Source organism: Lytechinus variegatus, chromosome 8, assembly GCF_018143015.1.
Source record: "Lytechinus variegatus isolate NC3 chromosome 8, Lvar_3.0, whole genome shotgun sequence".
Taxonomy (NCBI): domain Eukaryota; kingdom Metazoa; phylum Echinodermata; class Echinoidea; order Temnopleuroida; family Toxopneustidae; genus Lytechinus; species Lytechinus variegatus.
The window spans coordinates 6,610,592-6,633,156 of record NC_054747.1 but is presented as its reverse complement, the minus strand read 5'-3'; the positions used below and the strand labels follow the sequence as shown (position 1 = coordinate 6,633,156).

The window sequence follows — 22,565 nt, the reverse complement described above, 5'->3', positions numbered from 1 at the left end:
ATAATAATAAATATTCATAATATGCAAAATCCATCTTTCATAGTGCTTGAGAGTATTCACCACACCTAATATAAGAATGCCTTCCCTCATTGTAGGAATAGCACATGATTTTGTTGGTGTGCTTATCACTTTAATAGCACATTATTAATGATGTCACTATGCTTTTGAAAACTCCACCTATTTTTCGGTTCTTTGTAGTAATTGATACATAGGTCAAAATGAAAAAAAAAAATGTTGATTCAACAAATGTTTGAACTTTGATATTTGCATATCTTGAGGATGTTCACAAAGATTCAACTTGGGAAAAAAATCATAACTGGAATTCTGTTTGTGGTATATAGTGCATTATTGTATTGATCAGGTCATACTCAAGGGATGCATGCTACATGTTCATCAATTAAATCCCATATTGAATATCATGTACCTTTTACCTTTTAGTCAGACTTTGCTCTTTGTAAAATACCCTGTAGAAATGTAGCCACACAATCTCAGCTAGGTTGTCATAGAATTATTTTATATTTAATCAGGGGTGTGAGAGTACAGATTTCTAGCTGATTTCAGATTTTTTTTCCAGCTTAATTTCAGCTTATTTTTGGCTTTCCTCTGTACAAAAAGTATGAGAGTTCTTTCTATTTCAGACTTTTTCAACACTCTTCAACTTTTTTTTAGATTTTTTTATTTGTGACCATTCACACCTTGTTTGGATATTCAAATAATTTCTAGCAACTTCAGTAATTCTATCAACTATATCATGTTGAAAAATAATGTTTCTAATTAAAAAAGGATGTGTATCATTTACTAGGCACCATAACAAACGTCTTGCTATCATCTCATTATTTTTCCTCACACGTATCTGAGAGGAAACACTAAAGGAAACACACTGTACATATTGCCTTTCAATGTCACTACTTGACTCAAATTCACAAAGTTGGTTTTAGTTGTACCATCATACAAAACCATAGATTATGCACCGTTCAATTATAAATGGGCAAAGGGTACTGAATTTATGCGTGAAAGGATGTCCTTAGTCCATGGTTTTATACCTTGGTACAATTGAAACAATCTTTGTTGATTGGGGCCTTTACGCCTTTCCAAGGTTTCCTGCATTCCTTGTTTTGTATGTGATGAATATTAGAATTATCAATGAGAAGACAATTCCTGCATGATTAACACTGCTCTGACTTTCAGTATCATGGTGTATTGATTAGTACTTCTTCCTGTCCTTGCATAGGTTGTCAGCTAGTACCTTAGTAGCCAGCACCACTGGTGATATGGTTCTATCGGTGTCTCCTCTGGTACCTCCTATGTGTCTTGGTGTGATCTTATCAAGCTGTCAGGAGAGAGGTTATCAATTGAGAGGAATCAAGAGAGTCAGACTCAACTCTAGAAGAGCTAATTCACTAGGTAATCTTACAAACAATGCAATTCATTAAATCTTGTAGCTGGACCAGCAAAATTGGGAAAATAAGATTGAGAAGATATTGTTTGGAATGTTTTACCAGCACAGGTGTCATTATGGCAACTAACATGGTAACAGGGCTCAGCAGTTGATCACAATCAAGGTTTCCATGGTAATGATAGTAAATTTAGATTTTAATCTTAATGAACCTAGTGCCAAAGATCTAGTATATATCTAACAAAACTTTTTCTATGATAAGTCGAATAAGCTGCAATTTTCGCGATTTCTTTAAATTCCAATTATTGCACAGAAACAAAAGAAAAGAAAACCTAAATTTTGAAAATGACATCATGTTGTTGAGTCTAAATTAATAATTATAGTTTGTGTGCTAATTACATCCTGAAAGACTTGTCAGTATATTCATAGTTGTTATTATTATTTATTTAGCTTTTTACCATATAAATGCATTCATAAAACAAATGAGAAATTAGACATGAATCAAACCAATTCTCAGAATGTAAAACGTGGCTGCGTTGAAAGGAGAAACCAATCTTAATTGTGGTTCTACTTCTTGACAGGGTTAGCTATTTTTTATGAATGTTACACATCCTCTTTCAGGAAATAAAAGAGTTTTGTTATGATTTTCAAGATCAATTCTAACTTGTTTGACTAAGTTCTAAATGATTTTATATATCCAGGTTTACAGGGCAAACAAGTTTCTGTCTTTAGTCCAATGTCGTGTTCTACTCCAACCTCACCCAAGAATTGTGAAGAAGCATTGAGAAAGCGTCTAGAAGCTGGTTTACCTGCCTCCACTAACCCTCCTCTTCCATCAATCTTGATTCATTTAAGAGCAGAGAATACTATGAGGAATGCTGGTGGATTAATCTATGCTCTTATGATCCAACTATCTAGACAAGGTAGGAATCAGGACACGTGGTTAATAAAGTGTTTGAACATGGTCTCTTTTACAGTCTTTTTCTAGACTAACCACATGATAAACCTTAATCCTCCTCTATGTAATAAATCAATGGATTTACCCAGATTAAAGTTAAAAAAAAGGAATCCTTTGAATAGTGTAAGAATAGATGTGGTAGAGTAGAATAGAATTAATACGCATTGTCTTGGACATTATCACATTCATAAGGTATCTTTGAAATAATTCCAACAGGCCAGAGTCATTAACAAGAGTGTTTGGACTGTTCTAAAGGTAATAAATGTAGGTAATTATTCTAATCCCAGAGAAAAATAATGTGTATTGTTTTTTTTTAAAGATAGAGGTTTGGGATGCTCATTTGATAAACCATCCTCATTTCAGAACCATGGCTGGTCATTATAAGGAGTAATTAGTACCAGTTATTAGCAAAGTAAGTTGAGATAAATGACTGCTCATATGATAGATTCCAGCCTATCATGTGATTAGGATCTATATCAGTCATAGATATCACATTTTAACCTCAACATACTTGACTTCTCAATTCAAGGGTCGTGTGGTCCCAGGTCTTAGAGCATTTGGCTTATGATTGTGAGTTTAACTCTTGCTCTTCCATTTTGTCCACTTAAACCAAAAATTTCTGAGAGTAATTCATGTTATCTACAAGGTCATCCAGTATGAGTGATCGATGTAAAATGTTTCCTATGTAATTTGTTATACTGTCTTGGCGTTAATTCTGCTGACTTCCTAGGTGAGTTTCTTCAGCAGAAACAGAAATTTGTCCATTAATACACTGTTGAGAATTGGAAAGTAATAGTATACTGATGAAACCTCTTGAAGGGAATACCTTTTACTATTTTGATAATAATCTTAATTTTAAATCTTTTGTTGACAGGTCTATTGTCATCCATCCAAGGGAATGCAGAAACCAACCTCAAATCCAGCTTGTGTTTCCATGTAACGCCTTTCTCTGACAACCTCCTCTCCAATCTTGGTGGTGATTTCAGTCGTATTCCTGAGCATGATGTGTATCATGGAGTGTCTGTACCATCTTCATTCTACTCTAATCCAGAGTTAGAGCAGATTGTTGTTGTTACATTTTCAGGAGCTAAGACATTAAAACTCCTTGGTAACACACTTGGGAAGCTGCTTGGTGTCTATCCAGTGGTAAGTGATTGTAGTCAGATATATCATTGTTATTAGAGGTACATTATTTTCACAGGGTCAAAATGATTCTTTTTTTACCTCCTCAAATTGGCAACAATCATTAATTTTATACTCATTTTCATATTAATAGAATTATGATATATTATGGATATGACATATAACATAACTCAAACTTGATGATAAATGCTTATTTTAATGAGAAGTCACCAATTTGCATTTTTAACAGTGATTATGTTATTTTCATGCCTTTGCCAATTTAGACTGTGTAATGATTAGGCAAAAAAAGAGAGAAAAAAATGTTTGCAGTAGAACAGCATACATGAGATGGGGGAAAAATAAACAAAAAAAGGAAATAACTGAACAAACTATTTTTTGTACTTCCATTAAAGCAGACAAAAACATTTTTGGGGCATTAGTTTTAATCAAACAGCTTTTATTAAGAAACTGCAGCACATAATGCACTTTGAATGGTATCATTCTTTATGCTTTTTTCTCTCTGTGAAGAAAGGTCCCATTTTAAAAGTATTTGAGTCTTTGGTATGACTCAGTCAGGATGAAACCCATGTCTGTTCTTGAGGCAGACTCTCTACTTCTGAGACACATCATAGGAAGAACGAATGATCACCAAAGTATTTGTATGAATTAATAAAACATATAAGCCATTTAGTTATGGAGGAAAGTGAGAAATAAGCATGGTACTCTGATGGATGCTTTTCTAAATAATTAAAAGTCACATGCCCACATGCTCTAATCTCTGTCAGTGAATTTTTAGTGTACCTGTGTTTCAGACTTCATAACTTTGTTGATCCTGTGTTCAATTCAGAGCAAATTACTAAGTATTTTACTTGGCTAAGCAAAATGCTTATAAATAATTGTATTCAAAGTATTTTTATGAAGCATGTTTTAGAGTTTGTGATACAATATTGTAACAGCCCAGTGATCACTTCTTTGTGTGTTATCTTCCAGACATCAACCAACAACCTGATGACACCTAGAGCCAATCCTGGTGAAGGTTTAGAACTCCTTGGTATCAAGTTCTTACCTTCCTTGACTGCTTTCCAAGCTAAAGAATTAACACCGTTTGAGGTTGGTGACCGTAGCTGGCAACCAAGTGTCCATACTCTGGTCTCTAACCCTGCTGTTATCTGTGTCTTGCGTGGGATTAATGCTTTCCACCATGTCCGATCTGTACTCAAGATCCCAACACATCCAAATGACTTCAGGCGTGGGGCCAAACTAGAGGTCTGCATGGAGAGGTTGATGTCAGCATCTGCTGAGATTGCTTTCCGTCAGGCATCAATGTTCTTCCGTGATCATGAACTTTTTGCTGATCCCAGTATGAGAGCTAACCTACCTTACCAGCCTCCATTACGTAGCCCTAGCCTTGAGGAACTCTCTAATGCAAGGTTTGCATGGGCTGAAGATCATGGCATGAGTTCAAAGAAGACAAAGTATAAGGCCAATGCAGGAGAGACAAAAGGAACAGTGCTGGTTGAAGAATCAATATTCAAGACAATGCTTGCAGGTTTGTTGTTCTTTGCTTTAAGACTACATGATTGCAAATGGGTATTTGGTCAAATTGAGTTAAACAGGAGAAATTGTACTTATACATAGCCCATCATGTGTGTGATTTATATCCTTGAATTCTATTTCTAAGTGTTCGAAATATATTTACAAATGACGTCAAACCCTCATTTGAAACCTGTACTACCCCATTTCTATTGGCTGTAACATAAATTAATATCTTTTCTCTTTAAAAAAGTTATTATTAGAATTTATTCCTTTTTTTGTTTTCAATACGAACCTACAGCATTAATTGAGATTTTCATCTTTACAATATTGATGAAGGATGATAGAAACATGTTGAAAAAAAAGTGTTAAATTTCATTGGCCATCCATAAACAACTCAAAACACATGTATTTCATTAATAACAAGTATTTTAGGATTTTTTTATTATTTTAGTCTTATGTAGCGCAGTAGAATATATACTTGTACTTTAGTAAATAATTTCTATGCTCTATGAATCTATATTATTTGTTTCTGTATGAAAGACTATATCTTTGTCATTTTAAATACTACATGTATTTGTTTTATTTACTAGTACTTGTAAATAAAAACTTAGAAGTTGTATAATATAAAAATTCAATTTTACAGTTTTTGAAGGAACCATTAAAAGCCAGACGCTTAACAAGGATTTTACTTGAGATGTTTTCATCTTGCTTGTACTTTGATTGAAAACTTCACAAGGTGAAATAAATTGATCTTTATGGATTCTACAGAAATAGAATCAAAACCATGACTTGTGTTGTTTTTCATTTGTTTAACTTTGGTTGTACATGTAGGCCCAAGACCTATCACGACAACACTTGTGATCAAACCAGGAGCACTCAAAAACTTCTCCAAGATCCTCAAACGAGTTTGTCAAGAAGATTTCATCATTGTGGCCCTTCGTCTTCTTACCCTTAATGATCGGCAGGCCATGGCTTTGGTACCAGAGAGGGAGGCAGAGAACTCAGTCATCTGTAACATGCATCTGGACCACCTTACATCTGGTCCAGTCCTAGTCCTGGTCCTACAGAGGGAGAATGCTGTTAGGAAGCTATTGAGTCTTCTTGGACCAAACAATCCAAAAGAAGCAAAGAAGAAGAATGAGTTCCTTTGGAGAGGCATGTTTGGTGCTGACCCAATCAACAATGCACTTCACGGTATGTACTTTGTTTGGTTGTCAGTGTGCTGGTCTTCAAGTGTGGATTTCATCATTTCTTCTGCATATATACACAGGTCGTGTGGTCCAGTGGTTAGAGCATTGGACTCATAATCGCAAGGTTGTGAGTTCGAATCCCAACTCTGCCATTGTCTCCACTAAAAAGGCCCAAGAGTGATATCTTTCATCTATTACGTCAGCCACTATTGACTGATTAACCTAGACGTAAAATGTTTCCAAGGTAATTGGTTATATACCAGCTTGGCGTTTACCAGCAAAAAATGCTGTCTTGCCGAGCTCCTACGGGAGTTACCACAAACAGAAACAAACAGAATATATCTAAAGTGATATAACAATCAATTTCGACTTTCTCTTATTATAATTATTGTCTGCCAATTCTTAATTTATAAGAACTGTAAGAGCTGATGGAACTTTTTGAATGATTGCAGGTTCCATGACGTATGTGAAGGCAGTTGAGGAGCAGATTTTATTCTTCCCTGAAGGATTATGTTGTAGACTAACATCAGATCTCAAGGCTGATAAGGTTTGTTCATTTCATACGGTCAGATGCATGAAAAAACTAGCAATTTCTTTTTACTAGGCATTTGCTTGACTTTTGCTTGATTCTGCATGCATAAAAATTAGTGAGCAAATTCTTTTCCTAGTAAGTTCAAGCAATCACTATTTAACTGCTAGCATTTCCTTGACGATTAAGATATTGCTAAAAAGCGTATGCATGAAGCTAGCATTTCGCTTGTGCGTTTAAGCATGTGCTTGGGTTTTTTCAAGCTCCGTCAGAGCAGCTTGAGCGTTGCTTGATCAGGGTATTCACGTCCTTAATCATGTTTATGCACTTACATGTAAGAGAGAACCTCACGGTGTACTGTAACCTACATGTATTTGTTGTGTTCCTGATAAATGCAAACCAAATGCCACATGTATAAATTTATCAAAAAGAAACGAGTTACTTTGACACATCTGAGGAAAAGATGTTATAGGAAAGAAGCGGTAATTTACACTGCCACACCTTTGTGTTTGAGTCCTCCCTTTTCTGCGAATTTTGTTTGCACCAGGGTTATGTGGCTATTTTTCAAACCGCTAGCAATTGCTTTCTGAAGGCAAGTTCAAGGGTTCAAGCACTAGCAAGGAGTTATGCATACAAAATAAAGCAATTGCTGAAGCTTAATCTTTTGCTTGGCTAGCTTTTGCTTGTGCTTGAAGCAGTCGCTGCTTTTCATGTATTTGACCCATTGTACAGTTTGTATTGACACAAAAAATTCAAATTGAGAAAGCTAGTTTTCAAAGATTATTGAATATTACCTTTCATATTTACCATAATGTTTTTTGTCTTTTCATTGACACCTTACAAATAGGATATCAAGTATGAAATGAAGATTGCTCTTTCATATTTTGATTAATATGAAATGTAATTACAGGGATGCCAGTTTTCAGGCAAAAGCCTGAATTCAGGCTCTGGCCATTTATTTTCATGCCATAGTTTTATTACTTTTGTGTACAAAATATTGTATTCAAGGTGATTTTCAGGCCATCTGATCAACTGGCATCCCTACAATCTCTGAATATTACCTTTTGAAAAATGAATTAACCTTTTCTTGATTTGCACTGAAAAAGTTCATTTGATTGTTGTGATGACATAGGGAAACATTCTTGTTCACAATCATGAAATTTAAGTTTTTGGGATAAACTTACCCTTGCAAAGCTGCGAGCTTCATCAGACCATGGTCATAGATGCTTGCAGCTTTTCATGCTTACCAAAACAGGTAAAATTTCATAAATGTGCAATTATTCGCAAAAATTCTGCTATGTGAAAGGTTGGTGCAGCGTTGTTTCATCCCTTTTCAAAATATGGGGGAAACCAGCATAGGTCAATGGCCTTTCAACTGATTAGCTCCCAAACCTTAGCATAGTAATTATAAAATAGGGAGAGGGTATTTAGATATCTACAGATGTGGGTAGGCTATAAGGCAATTTTCTCATTAATATTGTAGCGTTTATAGGTGTTAATAATTTATTTTTTAAAACTATTTTGAAATAGGCAAGAGATGGGCATATGTTAATTTCTTAAGGTATTTTGTTCAATAACAAGACTTCAGTATATTCCTATTTTTAACAACTTTTATTGTCATTATAGATTGCCTGTCCAGCTGTAGATACTGTGTTAGGAACCAGTCAAGCCTCTAAGAGAAGTTTCATGCTAAGGATAGGATCACCCAGAGACACCAGTCTATCTTCATCTGAGAGTTTAATATCACACAATGGAGACACAAGCCCAAGGAGCATAGGTCAGTTCAGTTTTTACCTCTGCCCACTATATGCATTATTTTTTCTGAATATCCTGCCCGAGTTTCAGGTTACATGACCAGGGTCAAAGGTCATTTAACCCTATATAGCCGGGGGGGGGGGGGCCCTAAAAGGCCCCCCTCGACATTTTTCGCAATAATTTCTAAATGCACAAAATAGTACGTTGAAATTTCATGACCTTTTTCTTTTACATCTCCCGCACATTTTGAGACCCTGTTTGCGAAAATCGGGGGTACACTTGCGGAGATATAGCACATATTCGTGACCAATGTCACCGAAAATGGCAATTTCCATTGACTTTTGTGTGTACAATGTATGGGTTTTACAAGAAGTGTTGTCAGATGAATGTTTTTTTCTGTTTTTCCTGGTTTTCTTTCTGTTTATCACCAACTGTTCTAGATTAAAAAAAACAAAGAAATACATAATAAATTAAAAACAAAGAAATACATAAGACTTTGGAAACACGGAAGGAAACAAGAATATTATTGAGAAAAATTAGCATATGCGCATAATTAATTACTATTATAATCTAATAATTATACAATTTCAATACAGTTGAGTGAGCTGTCTTTTAGATTACATGACTGGCTACTAACATGCTTGATTCCATTGCATTTTCTCAAAAAATGGGGGGAAAACTACAAAAAAATGAAAATTCCTTGAAAAAATTTGAATATTTGCATAATTAATTAGATAAATAAAAAATGATAATAAATATCACAAATTTGACAACGCATTCTTGTAAAATACATAATGAGACACCCACACACCAAATTTGGTCGCAATCGGTCGATAAACGGCCGAGATCTGAGGGGGGGTTCCTAATAGGCCCCCCCCGGCTATGCAATTTCAAAATAGCCCGGGCTATATAGGGTTAAGGTCAATTAAGTTTGACCATGTTGGGGGTATTTGTTGAATTGCCATTATAACTTTGAAAGTTTCAGGATTTAGTTCATGAAATGTGGAAATAATGGTAATCAAGTATCACTGATTGTCTGGAGTAGGTCACAGTATCTAGGGCAAAGGTCATGTAGGGTCAATAAACATTGTGTTTTATTATCATATCATATGGTGTTGTTTTTGTGAATAATTATAGGGCAGGATATCTTATGGAAGATGAACTGCTAAAATATTAAGAAATTAAAAAGATCTTAATTTAGAGGACTGATATTATTCAGAGTAGACCTGGGAGTAAAACTCAAACAATGTGATGTTCAATAATCTTTAATATTAGTTCTCCAAACTTTATAATTATTTTTATAAAAAGCAGAAAATCTATGAAATAGGCAAAATAAAAACCCTTCATGACTCGTTCCACAGCCAACGTTTTGCTGTTGATCCGGTGTTTAGGGTCATTTTGTAACACTTTACTTTTTATAATGGGTTATACAGTAAAGATAGATTTGTAGTACATTGTCACATGCGTAGGAATGTGATAACTCACATGGGGGTTTTGGATTCTGGTAACCCTTCTTTAATTCCCACTGGGCATGCTTTTGCTATTTGTTAATTTATTTATCCTCATAACCAGGTCCCTTGGAGAGGAGATGAAGCCTTTGGTCCTCTTGTTGCTTGTTTACAAGCAGTCATTCTTTTTTTTGCAATCTGGTAAAAGAATCACTATCATCACAAATGTCATAGCATACTTTATCATCCTCCATTGATTGTACCATCATGTTTTATTTTGATACAGGTGTTGGTACAAGTACTGCTGACCTTACCCTTCATTCCCATAGTGCATTGTGTCAGACAAATTGCATCCTGTTGACCCCACCTCTTCAGCTTCTCAATGTCAGTGGTCATCGTAAGGGATATGTTGATGTCATTGATTGTCTCCGTCATCGTGGGTTCATCATCGTTGGTGCTAGGATGCTATGGTTTACCCAGGCTCAGGCTAAGGAGTATGTCTCAATATACAGTGGGGCTTTCCCCAATCTGGTGAGATAATCAAACCTTTGTTGTTCGTTTTTTTTTTTAATAGTAAAGATTGATTTATCTGTCATTAGTAACCAACTGATGGAGAAGTAAATTATTACAAAACAACAAAACAAGTATATAACTTTGGATGATGTATTGTGAGGATTGATGCCATACCTTAGTGTTTAAGCAAATTATAATTATAAGTGACCCTTGGAATGGCAGCTTTTGCTTCTATCAAATCATTTAGCATGTTCATCTTACATGAGAAATTATTCTTTACCAACAATCAAGACATATTAATGATAATAATAATGATGTTAGATTTATTAAGCGCATAATAATTAATACTTAATTCTCTACGCGCTTTAGAATAAAATATAGTAAACTAACTTATACCATCTACTGGACCTACAACAATAACTATAGAGTCTAAATAACAAAATAGCATACATATAATACTAGAAATTGGAAAGGTGGGTCTTTTAAGTGCTCTCAAACTGATAAAGGGAAGATGTACTTCTTAAGTTCCAAATTCCAAAGTTGCTGGTGCTGAAGATGCAAATGCTCCATTACCATATGTTTGTAAATTAACAGGATATACTGTAAGAAGGTATGTGAAGAGGATCAAGGTGTACGTACTGAATTGTGCCTTTGAATCAAGTTTGAGATGTAGGATGGAGCAAGATAGTTCTGGGCTTTGAAGCACAGAATGAGAATTTTAAAATCAACATGTTTAACAATTGGAAGTCAGTGAAGTTTCTTTAGGATAGGTGTGATCTGATATCTTGAACAAGCACCAACTATCAACCTCGCAGCTGTATTCTGAATTCTTTGTACCCTAAGCAATTCTCTTTTTGAAGGCCATACAGTATTGAGTTACAATTATCAACCAAGGACATTATCAAAGCATTAACTGTTTTAGTAAACCTTCACTTGTTAGACTGCAAGCTTCATCATCGATGGTATACATGCTTTATGAATAGTGATATGATTCTGATTTTCAATTACATAAATCAAGTGACAACAAATAATTTAGGTGACTGAACACACAGTCACACTTTGCTTCAAACATGAGGAAAAAGAATCTTCCAAGGTTAAGCAATCCATCTTGGAATGATTTATTCAAAAGTAATCTGTGCATAACCTTGCACACAATTTTCTGAATCAACCTAAATTATAAAGTAATTGCAAATTCTCTACTTCCCATGTTTGTTGGTAGGGTCAACTTCTCTGTCATGGACCAAGCATTGTTCTAGCAATACAAAGAGATAATGCTGTTAGCTGTTTAGGTTCTCTTCTTGGAAAGTAAGTAATAACCATTTTTGAGACAGAAAATGATCATTTGATTAAAACAATTCATATCATTTAGAAGGAAATAGATAACCTACAAGGTTATTCTTGCTGTAAAAGCTTTTTTATGTAAACAAAATCGTGTAAATTTAGGGGCAAAAGTCTTATTTTTTTAGATCATTTTTTAGTCATTGTAAATTTTTAAGTGCCTAAATCCTCTTTAGTAATTGTCTATATGTTCATGATTTCATTAAAACTTGTAAGAGTTGACACTTTTTATTTTGAAGTCTAAGGCGTCTCCTATGAGAAACCCAGAGGTATGAATAGATTTCACTTTTACCTTTACACACTCCATATTAACTGCAGTGTATTATGCATTGAAGAATAGTTAACTAACAATGATTTCCTGAGAAAGTCTTTAGAAGAATTGTCCTATATCTGAATGACATCAATATAAAAACTCATCTTTGTATTCTATTTTAGCATGCTGGATAAAGAATCTGTTATCAACAAATATGGGAAGCACATCATGAGACCTAAGGATACCAAAGAAGTAAGATACCTCCTGATCAGTTGCAAAATATGTTTTATTAGTTTGTGTGATAAAGGTTTTTATATTCCACACACTAAGAATCTTGCTATGGGATTGGTCAGAAGTCGGAGTCCCATTTGCCCAAACTCTTGTAATATTTCTAGTATTGCATTCTGAGCCATCCAATATAATATTATAGAAATTGGTCAACAACATAATTATTTTCATCCTAGTTCTATCCATCCCTCATACAACTGTCAGTGAGTTATGTATCATACATTTACAAAAAGACAAACGCACTCAAAGTATCTGCTTCTGTAACATGAAAGAAAGGAAAGGGAGAGAGGCAGAGGGAACAAAGTAGAGAAGACAACAATATTGAATACAAACTGATTCCTAGCTTTCCATTGTGTCTTTCTTTGCTTTTTATTTTAACAGGCAATCAAGCATCTTGAGTTCTTTTTTAATGAGTTGATACCAGGGAGTCAAGGAGAGATTGTATCAGACGATGCCTCATTAGGATTTCTCTCATCTTGATATTTGGGCTGATTTGATTACATTAATTGATTGCAATCACCTGTATGATCAATCGCTAATGTTTATGTTAAGGGATCCAGGGGTCTAGCAAATTTATCATAAATGGTAATTATATAAAGCTAATGAGAAGCTACTGGAATCTAGCAATTTGATTGGTTTATCATAAATACAGATGTACTGTACATGTACCTGTAATGTATATTGATAACAAGTTGAATGAAATGAAATTTAACTCAGCTACTGTGTTGAGTTCACATTAGAAGAAGATGTGCAAAAAGACAAAATGAAATCACATTCAAAATCTTTGCATTTGTCTTCACTTAAGAGACATTAAAAAAATCTATTAAATTAAAATCTTGATAGTTGCAGCTTATGAAAGTAGTACTTTTTTTTCTTTTCATTTGAGTGTTAAAGGTCAAGTCCACCTCAACAATGATTTGAAATTAAAAAAAAAAAACAGGCAAACCTTGAAAGTTTTGTTGAAATTGGGTGTTGAATAAGAAAGTTATGTTTTAAGGTTTTGCTTAATTCCACACAACAGTGATGCACATCTTGGTCGGTATGCAAGTGAGGGAACCGATGATGTTACCCATCGACTATATTGGGGGATATTTGATGATAAAAATAGTGAAATTTCTTGTGTTTTTTGTTTCTCCATGAACTCCTACTGTAATTAAAGAGAGATGTTTCCTTGTAAAATAAGCAAAATGTGAAGTATTCTATTTTTTTCATGTAAGAAAATGCAATAGAATTAGTGAATTAATGCCACCATCATCTTTTCCACTCTGCTGTTCATGTAAAATACCCCTGCCAAACGAAGCTTGAATGGGGTATATAGGAATCAGTGTACGGTCGGGCGGGTGGTCTGTCCGTTGCAAATCTTGCACATCGAACTACTTGCTCAGTTTTCTCATGAGACTTGGAACACATATTGATATTGGGGTATAGATGTGCAAGACGTTCAGTGATAGTTCCTGTTGTTTTGTGATAAAATACTAGTAACTGAAACTACAAAATGCTATTAATTTTTCTACCCCTGCCATACAAAGTTTGAAGGGGGTACATGTATATAGGAATCTGCCTACGGCGGTCGGTTAATCTGTTGCAAAAACTTGCGTTGAAATTACTTAGTTTTTGACCAATTTTCATGAAACTTGGAACACATATTGATGTTGGGGTGAAGATGTGCAAGATGCACTTTTTGCATGTGTCAGAAATTGTGTTGTCATGGTAACAGTATATTTTGGCAAAAATAAGGTAAAAATCTTGCAGTTCAAACCACTTTCTTAGTTTTTAACCCATTCTCATGAAATTGGCTACACATTGATGTAAAGATGTTTAAGATATATATTTTGTGTTTTTCAGAAATCATGTTGCTATGGCAATGTAACATTAGGTAAAAAACTTGCAGTTTTAATTGCTTTTTTTTAATTACAATTTTCAACCAATTCTTCTGAAATTTGGCTCACACATTGGTATTTGGGTAAAGATGGGCAAGACACATTGTTTCTATGTGTCAACACATTGTTTCTATCTGTCGGAAACTGTTGTCATGGTAACAACATAGGGCGGGGGTATTAATCACTTTCAGTGATAAATCTAGTTAGTTTACCTCCAAATTCCATGAAAATTTCAGAATGAAGCTTGTTTGATTTTCCTGTTTATTCCAAAACACTTTTTTATACGCCTGTCCTAGACGGGATGTATTATGGTATCATGCTTGGTGTCTCTGTCAGTCCCTTAAATTTTCCTTGTAAACGTGATAACTTCAGTTTGACTTAACCTAGGCTCATATAATTTGGTGTGTATGATACCAGCATGGATCCCAGAAAGCCTATTGATTTTTAAGGTCCAAAGTTCAAGGTCACAGTGACCTACTTTGATTGTACCCTTCTGAAGTCCTTGTAAATGCGATAACTTTAGTTTGACTTAACCTACCTGTAGGCTCATATGATTTGGTGTGTATGATACTAGCATAGATCTCAGCAATACTATTGATTTTGAGGCCAGAAGGTCAAAGGTGAAGTCGCCACCTTCCTATTTTCTTGCTTGACCAATAACTCCATTTTCCACTTTACTGGCGGGTTTTTTATGTGTGCGTATTATGTCTCGATGCTATACCTGTATGTCACAAAATTGGTCTCAAAAGTTGCATGAGACTTTAAACAAAAAGTCCTAAAATTTTGTGGCGCTAATCATTTTGTATCATGGAAATATTGTGTGAAACGTTGAGGGGGCCATCATAGCCCCCAGTCCTTTTTATGGTTAAGATATCATTAAGATCAGACATGCACTCATCAAAGTAAAATCAGTCACAACTCTTCATTAACCGTCTATTATATTTTCGGCTCTACTTAAATTGCTTTGTTCGAGTGCTGTGTAATTTTACTCCAATGAGTGCATGTCAAAAAACATTCAGCTTGTCTGTTCTTTATGCTATTTGACAATTTTCTGTTTCAAACACTTCTTCATTTGCTTAATATTTCATTATCTTTGTATGGTCAAAGATAATGAATAGTAGAGTATGATAGCCATTCAATCATTTTTTGTCTCACCTGCATAGCAGAGTGAGACTATAGGCGCCGCTTTTCCGACGGCGGCGGCGTAAACATCAAATCTTAACCTAAGGTTAAGTTTTTGACATCATAACTTAGAAAGTATATGAACCTAGTTCATTAAACTTCACCATAATTTTAATCAAGTATTACTGAACATCCTATTAGAGTTTCATGTCACATGCCCAAGGTCAAAGGTCACTTAGGGTCAATGAACTTAGAACATGTTGGGGGAATCAACATCCAAATCTTAACCTGAGGTTAAGTTTTTGAAATGTCATCACAACTTAGAAAATATATGGACCTAGTTCATTAAACTTGGACATAAGGTCAATCAAGTATCATCAAACATCCTGCATGAGTTTCACGTCATATGACCAAGGTCAAAGGTCAGTTAGAGTCAATGAACTTTGGCCAATTTTTGGGTATCTGTTGAATTACAATCAAACCTTAAAAAGTTTTTGGATCTGATTCATGAAACTTGGACATAATAGTAATCAAGTATCACTGAACATCCTGTGCAAGTTTCAGGTCACATGATCACGGTCAAATGTTATTTAGGGTCAATGAACTTTGGCCAAATTGGGGGTATTTGTTGAATTACCATCATTACTTTGAAAGTATGTTGGTCTAGTTCATAAAACTTGGACATAAGAGTAATCAAGTATCACTGAATATCCTGTGCGCATATTAGGTCACATGACAAAGGTCAATGAACTTTGGCCAAAATGGGGTATCTGTTGAATTACCATCATAACTTTGCAAGTTTATTGATCTGACTTTTGAAACTTGGATATAAGAGTAATCAAGTATCACTGAATATCCTGTGCAAGTTTCAGGTCACATTATCAAGGTCAAAGGTCATGTGAGGTCAATGAATTTTGGCCACATAGGGGGTATTTGTTGAATTACCATCCTATCTCTGTAAGTATATTGGTCTAGTTCATAAAACGTGGAAATAAGAGTAACCAAGTATCACTGAACATCTTGTGCGAGTTATAGTAGTTTTGAAAGTCGGCACTGCTGCTATGTTGAATCGCGTGATGCAGGTGAGACGGCCAGAGGCATTCCACTTGTTTCACCTGAAAGGCAATCTAAATTGGAATGATTTTACAATGAGGTTAATAATTGTAGTTAGATGGAATATTTCTATTTGATTTCAGCATGGAATATTCATGCATAGGAAACTAACTAATAGTAGAATCTTTTTGACCATATAAATGTTTGACTTATAAGAGATATGTAACATGTTTTTCAATAATCTGGTAATAATTTGACTCTTTGAATGTTATCTTACTCAGAAGACAAAATGCTTCAATCTCTGTACATTGGTTGATCTGCTGAACTGTGTTGGCTCCACTAAAAATGTCAGAAATTGTTGAATTAATCCCCAGAAACTACGGTTATTCCTTCTGCAGAGCTACAACATACAAATTGTCCATACAACTTATTCATTCTGGGGATTTCTTTTTATTGTTTTATGATTCTGTTGTTGTGTGGCTTTTATACTTTTGATGATATAACATGCTGTGAATTTAACTTTTAATCCATTTCAATCAAAGCTTTAGTCACTTTATAACTGGAATTTTTATGAGTTTTGATATTCAGATTGAGTACCCATTCTCTTGATATTGTGTGATTTACACTTGTTTCATTTATCACTTTTTTTCACCAAAGATTGTTGTGAATTTAATTTGTATTTTTTAGGACTTCATATATGAAAAGACAGACTAATTACACAAGCATTGCATTATAAGGACAAGGTTATAATGTGAAAGATGGATACAGAGAAGGACTTTTATTGAAAGTGTGGTATTGTTTGTCATTGTTTTCATCATTTATTTCATTCTTTTAATCTGTTTTTAAGCATTAATTGATTAATTTAAATGTACTTTTCTTTATTATCAAAGGCACTTTATAGAAAAAAAAGTTGCTTCTTAAAGCAGCTAGCAGCTAAATAATGAAAGGCAAGTTCCTCATATGTGCTTTGGATTGGTTGAAAATCAAGCAGCGTTTGATGCAAATCTATCTAGAATGGAACCCTTATATATATGATCAGAAATAATTACCATAGCTTGAGCTAAATCAAATTCAAATGAAATAGATTAAGTTTATGCTGAAGATATTGTACATAATGTATATATTTATCTGTATATACTTCCATATATTTAAATAAGATTAATTGAGGTTTTGTTTGTAAATATAAGATGAGGTATGTATAGATATATAAATGTAATATAGTGCTATGGATGTTATTGAAGAATCTGCTTAAATGGAAATCATTTCAACTTGAAACATTTGTAGTTGATTAAAATAAAACCAGCAAAAAGTAAATCATATTAATGAAGGTTTGATGAAATCAAACAAGAATGCATACTTGGATAATTGTACTAATGAACTTTGGAATACCCATCAAACCTACATACATATAAAAACTTTGATAGTTGTACTCATGAAAATGTAAATAAATTATATCAATTTCAAAGTGTGGATTATATTTTGAATCATCTTGACGAATCTCCGTCCAAATTCTTGACATGTAAATAATGTGAAGAAGTGTGTGAATTCAATTCGAGTCTCAACTTGCCTCTTCATACTTTCTTCTTCTACCAAACTGTGCTTCTATCACTCCAACTTGAAATTATAATTTACTTTAAATGTCAAATGTATCCTAATTTAATTTCCATTCATATTTTGCTGATATTATTTAATGTATTGCAGGAAATGATTAATTTGTTTTGGATTGGAAACATAACAATTATTACAAATATCTACATTGTCTTTCTCAATATGATTTTTTAATATCTTGTTATTTTCAAGTAACTGGAATAAAAATCAATTAAAATGGAAAAAAAAGTTGATTGAAAGATAAAGAATTGCAAAATAACCCCAAACAGAGATTGAATAGAAAGTGCTTGGCTTTGTAACTATTATAACATCCATATTTTATCACGAGACAAAAATGATGTCGAAGTAAGGTCACCCTCCATTCAAATATTCTGGTGAAACCCTTGTATTTTGTATATATGTTGCTGCGTGTAGCTTGAATCACTCTATTGATCTGAGCTGCAATTTGCTCTAAAATTGTTGTTTCTTCTCATTTCAAGTACCGTTATCTTAAAGATGATTATTAAAAGATATATTTGAAAATGTTGAATGAAGAAATTGATTCATGTTTCCTTCTTTTAGTTGATGTAAATTACTTTATAAATCTACTTTAAAATTTATTTTAGAAACAAATGCAAGATGAGTGTAGTACCAAAATTATATGCTTTGCTTATTGACAATATAGGAAAATACAGAAAAGCATCTGAAAACGCTTTAGAAATGGCAATTTATCAAAAATCCAGAGTTTATGAACAATCCAATGCCCTTCCACTTTTCATTTTATGTTTAATTACTTTCTGACCTCTTTAACCCAGGGAACTTTATTAAGGGAAATGTCCAATTGAAATTTTAAATTTGTATGAATGACCCTTTGATACACATGTTTTGTTTATTTTCATATCAAAATACATTCGCCCTCACTATCATACACCCTGATGTGTAAGGTAAAAAAAATGTAATTGAAGAAATACAATTTACAAGAGAAAAGATATAGCTAAGTAAGACCTATAATATTTATTTCAGTAAGAATATACAGTGTGTTTTATAAATAATATTTTCAGTTTGAAAATACAATAAAGAGAATTAAAAAATAGGATCTTTTCTAATTGAAGTTGGCAGTTCTACTTTTCATAGACCCCCACTACTGTGATCTGATCAATAATATTCATATGTATTTTATTTCTTTGCTCATTATCTCTCTGTCACTCTTATCAATTACTCTGATAATAAAGCGCCCTCCTACGTTGGTTGATATCATGAATTCATGTTGCCATCAATGTAACTCATTGAGTTGTGACAAGTGCGTTTCGTTAAGAGATAGAATAGAAATTTTACATTTTGCTTCAATATTACTTATTCGATTTCTAAATCACAAGAAATATATCTGGAGTAACAAAACATCATTTTGAGATGCTAAGATGGTCCACTTGATTTATTCTAACAAATTTCATAAGATGTCTGATGTCACATGACGGATCATGATATCTTAACACTCTTCACCACGAGAAGGTGCAGGTAGGACTTCCTTGTGAGGTCAGGAAAATTAATTTTTACCATGTCAGGCAACCACTAATCTGTATCCCCGCTGGAAAGAACGCAGTGTTACACAATTTGTCCACAGTGTGGAGTAAAGATATTAACATGTCAATCACGCTGAAGGTTATTTCACATCGAGTTCAATTCTGTGAACAAACTGCAAACACAGTGAACACATTGTTCACGCAATCGACACGCTGCAAACATTCTGAACACAATGAACACACTGTAAACACAATGAACACACTGTAAACACAATGAACACACTGTAAACACAATGAACACACTGTAAACACAATGAACACACTGTAAACACAATGAACACACTGTAAACACAATGAACACACTGTAAACACAATGAACATACTGTAAACACAATGAACACACTGTAAACACAATGAACACACTGTAAACACAATGAACACACTGTAAACACAATGAACACACTGTAATGATCACACCTTGATTGAGAAATGTGTTCAGGAAATTAATGAATGGATGATAAGAAATAAGTTACTATTGAATGAACAAAAAACAGAGTCTCTTTTGATAATTTCGCCGAAACTTAGGCACTATTTATCTGACCGTGTTCATTTGTTAATTGGTGATGCTATCATTGAACCTGCCGAATCTGTCAGAACTTTAGGTGTTCAATTTGATTCGTCACTGACGATGACTCATCAAATAAATTCCCTTTGTAAAACACTTAATTTTCATTTATACAATATATCTAGGGTCAGGAAAATGTTGACGTATGAGGCTTGCCATCATGCAGTTCGCTCACTGGTTTTAAGCCGTCTGGATAATGCAAATTCTCTTTTGATTAATATTAATGTTTCCGACTTAGATAGACTACAACGAATTCAGAATCGTGCAGCTCGTATTATTTCAATGGCTAGAAAATATGATCATGTGTCTCCTTTGTTCAAAGAACTTCATTGGTTACCGGTAAGAAAGAGAATTACATATAAGATTGCATTGCTTGTTTACATGTCCATGAATAACCTAACACCACAATACATATCATGTCTGTTTTCCCCAGTTCAACAAAGTCAATATTCATTACGTTCTAGAACAGACCCTTTTCTTTTACAAGTCCCAAGAATGAAGTCCAAGAAAGGTCAACAATGCATAGGTTTCACAGGTCCCAGTATTTGGAATAATCTCCCTATCAACATCCGCTCATGTCCTTCACTGCAATTATTCAAAAACAAACTAAAGACCTATTTATTTTCTTTGTAATATCCATTTGATTAATATTGTTAGCACTTGGAGAGCAGAATATTCAACATAATTATAATATGATACTGTAAAGCGCTTTGAGCATGTTTACATGGAAAAGCGCTATATAAATATTAAATGTATGTATGTATGTATGTAAACACAATGAACACATTGTAAACACAATGAACACACTGTAAACACAATGAACACACTGTAAACACAATGAACACACTGTAAACACAATGAACACACTGTAAACACAATGAACACACTGTAAACACAATGAACACATTGTAAACACAATGAACACATTGTAAACACAATGAACACACTGTAAACACAATGATCACACTGCAAACACAATGAACACATTGTAAACACAATGAACACACTGTAAACACAATGAACACACTGTAAACACAATGAACACACTGTAAACACAATGAACACATTGTAAACACAATGAACACACTGTAAACACAATGAACACACTGTAAACACAATGAACACACTGTAAACACAATGAACACACTGTAAACACAATGAACACATTGTAAACACAATGAACACACTGTAAACACAATGAACACACTGTAAACACAATGAACACACTGTAAACACAATGAACACACTGTAAACACAATGAACACATTGTAAACACAATGAACACACTGTAAACACAATGAACACACTGTAAACACAATGAACACACTGTAAACACAATGAACACACTGTAAACACAATGAACACATTGTAAACACAATGAACACACTGTAAACACAATGAACACACTGTAAACACAATGAACACACTGTAAACACAATGAACACACTGTAAACACAATAAACACACTGTAAACACAATGAACACACTGTAAACACAATGAACACACTGTAAACACAATGAACACACTGTAAACACAATGAACACACTGTAAACACAATGAACACATTGTAAACACAATGAACACACTGTAAACACAATGAACACACTGTAAACACAATGAACACACTGTAAACACAATGAACACATTGTAAACACAATGAACACACTGTAAACACAATGAACACACTGTAAACACAATGATCACACTGCAAACACAATGAACACATTGTAAACACAATGAACACATTGTAAACACAATGAACACACTGTAAACACAATGAACACACTGTAAACACAATGAACACACTGTAAACACAATGAACACATTGTAAACACAATGAACACACTGTAAACACAATGAACACACTGTAAACACAATGAACACATTGTAAACACAATGAACACACTGTAAACACAATGAACACACTGTAAACACAATGAACACACTGTAAACACAATGAACACATTGTAAACACAATGAACACACTGTAAACACAATGAACACACTGTAAACACAATGAACACACTGTAAACACAATGAACACACTGTAAACACAATGAACACACTGTAAACACAATGAACACACTGTAAACACAATGAACACAATGAACACAATGAACACAATGAACACACTGTAAACACAATGAACACACTGTGTGTTCATTGTGTTCATTGTGTTCATTGTGTTTACAGTGTTTACAGTGTGTTTACAGTGTGTTCATTGTGTAAACACAATGAACACACTGTAAACACAATGAACACACTGTAAACACAATGAACACACTGTAAACACAATGAACACACAGTAAACACAATGAACACACTGTAAACACAATGAACACACTGTAAACACAATGAACACACTGTAAACACAATGAACACACTGTAAACACAATGAACACACTGTAAACACAATGAACACACTGTAAACACAATGAACACACTGTAAAC

The 22,565-nt window shown here is 33.9% G+C and overlaps 1 protein-coding gene across 3 annotated transcripts in view; it reads left to right on the top strand.

Moving 5' to 3' along the window:
* The window catches only part of LOC121419901 (dynein axonemal-associated protein 1-like), a 34,434-nt gene extending 19,805 nt beyond the window's left edge, over positions 1–14,629 (top strand). For all 3 annotated transcript variants that reach the window (XM_041614382.1, XM_041614383.1, XM_041614384.1), the window contains exons 12-22: positions 1,232–1,404; positions 2,098–2,319; positions 3,229–3,500; positions 4,467–5,025; positions 5,844–6,206; positions 6,655–6,749; positions 8,358–8,508; positions 10,221–10,465; positions 11,667–11,752; positions 12,221–12,290; positions 12,708–14,629. In XM_041614382.1, the coding sequence (XP_041470316.1) occupies positions 1,232–1,404; positions 2,098–2,319; positions 3,229–3,500; positions 4,467–5,025; positions 5,844–6,206; positions 6,655–6,749; positions 8,358–8,508; positions 10,221–10,465; positions 11,667–11,752; positions 12,221–12,290; positions 12,708–12,806 (2,335 nt within the window). In that variant the 3' untranslated portion in view covers positions 12,807–14,629. The remainder of the gene's footprint in view (positions 1–1,231; positions 1,405–2,097; positions 2,320–3,228; positions 3,501–4,466; positions 5,026–5,843; positions 6,207–6,654; positions 6,750–8,357; positions 8,509–10,220; positions 10,466–11,666; positions 11,753–12,220; positions 12,291–12,707) is intronic.
* The last annotated feature ends 7,936 nt before the right edge of the window (positions 14,630–22,565 follow it).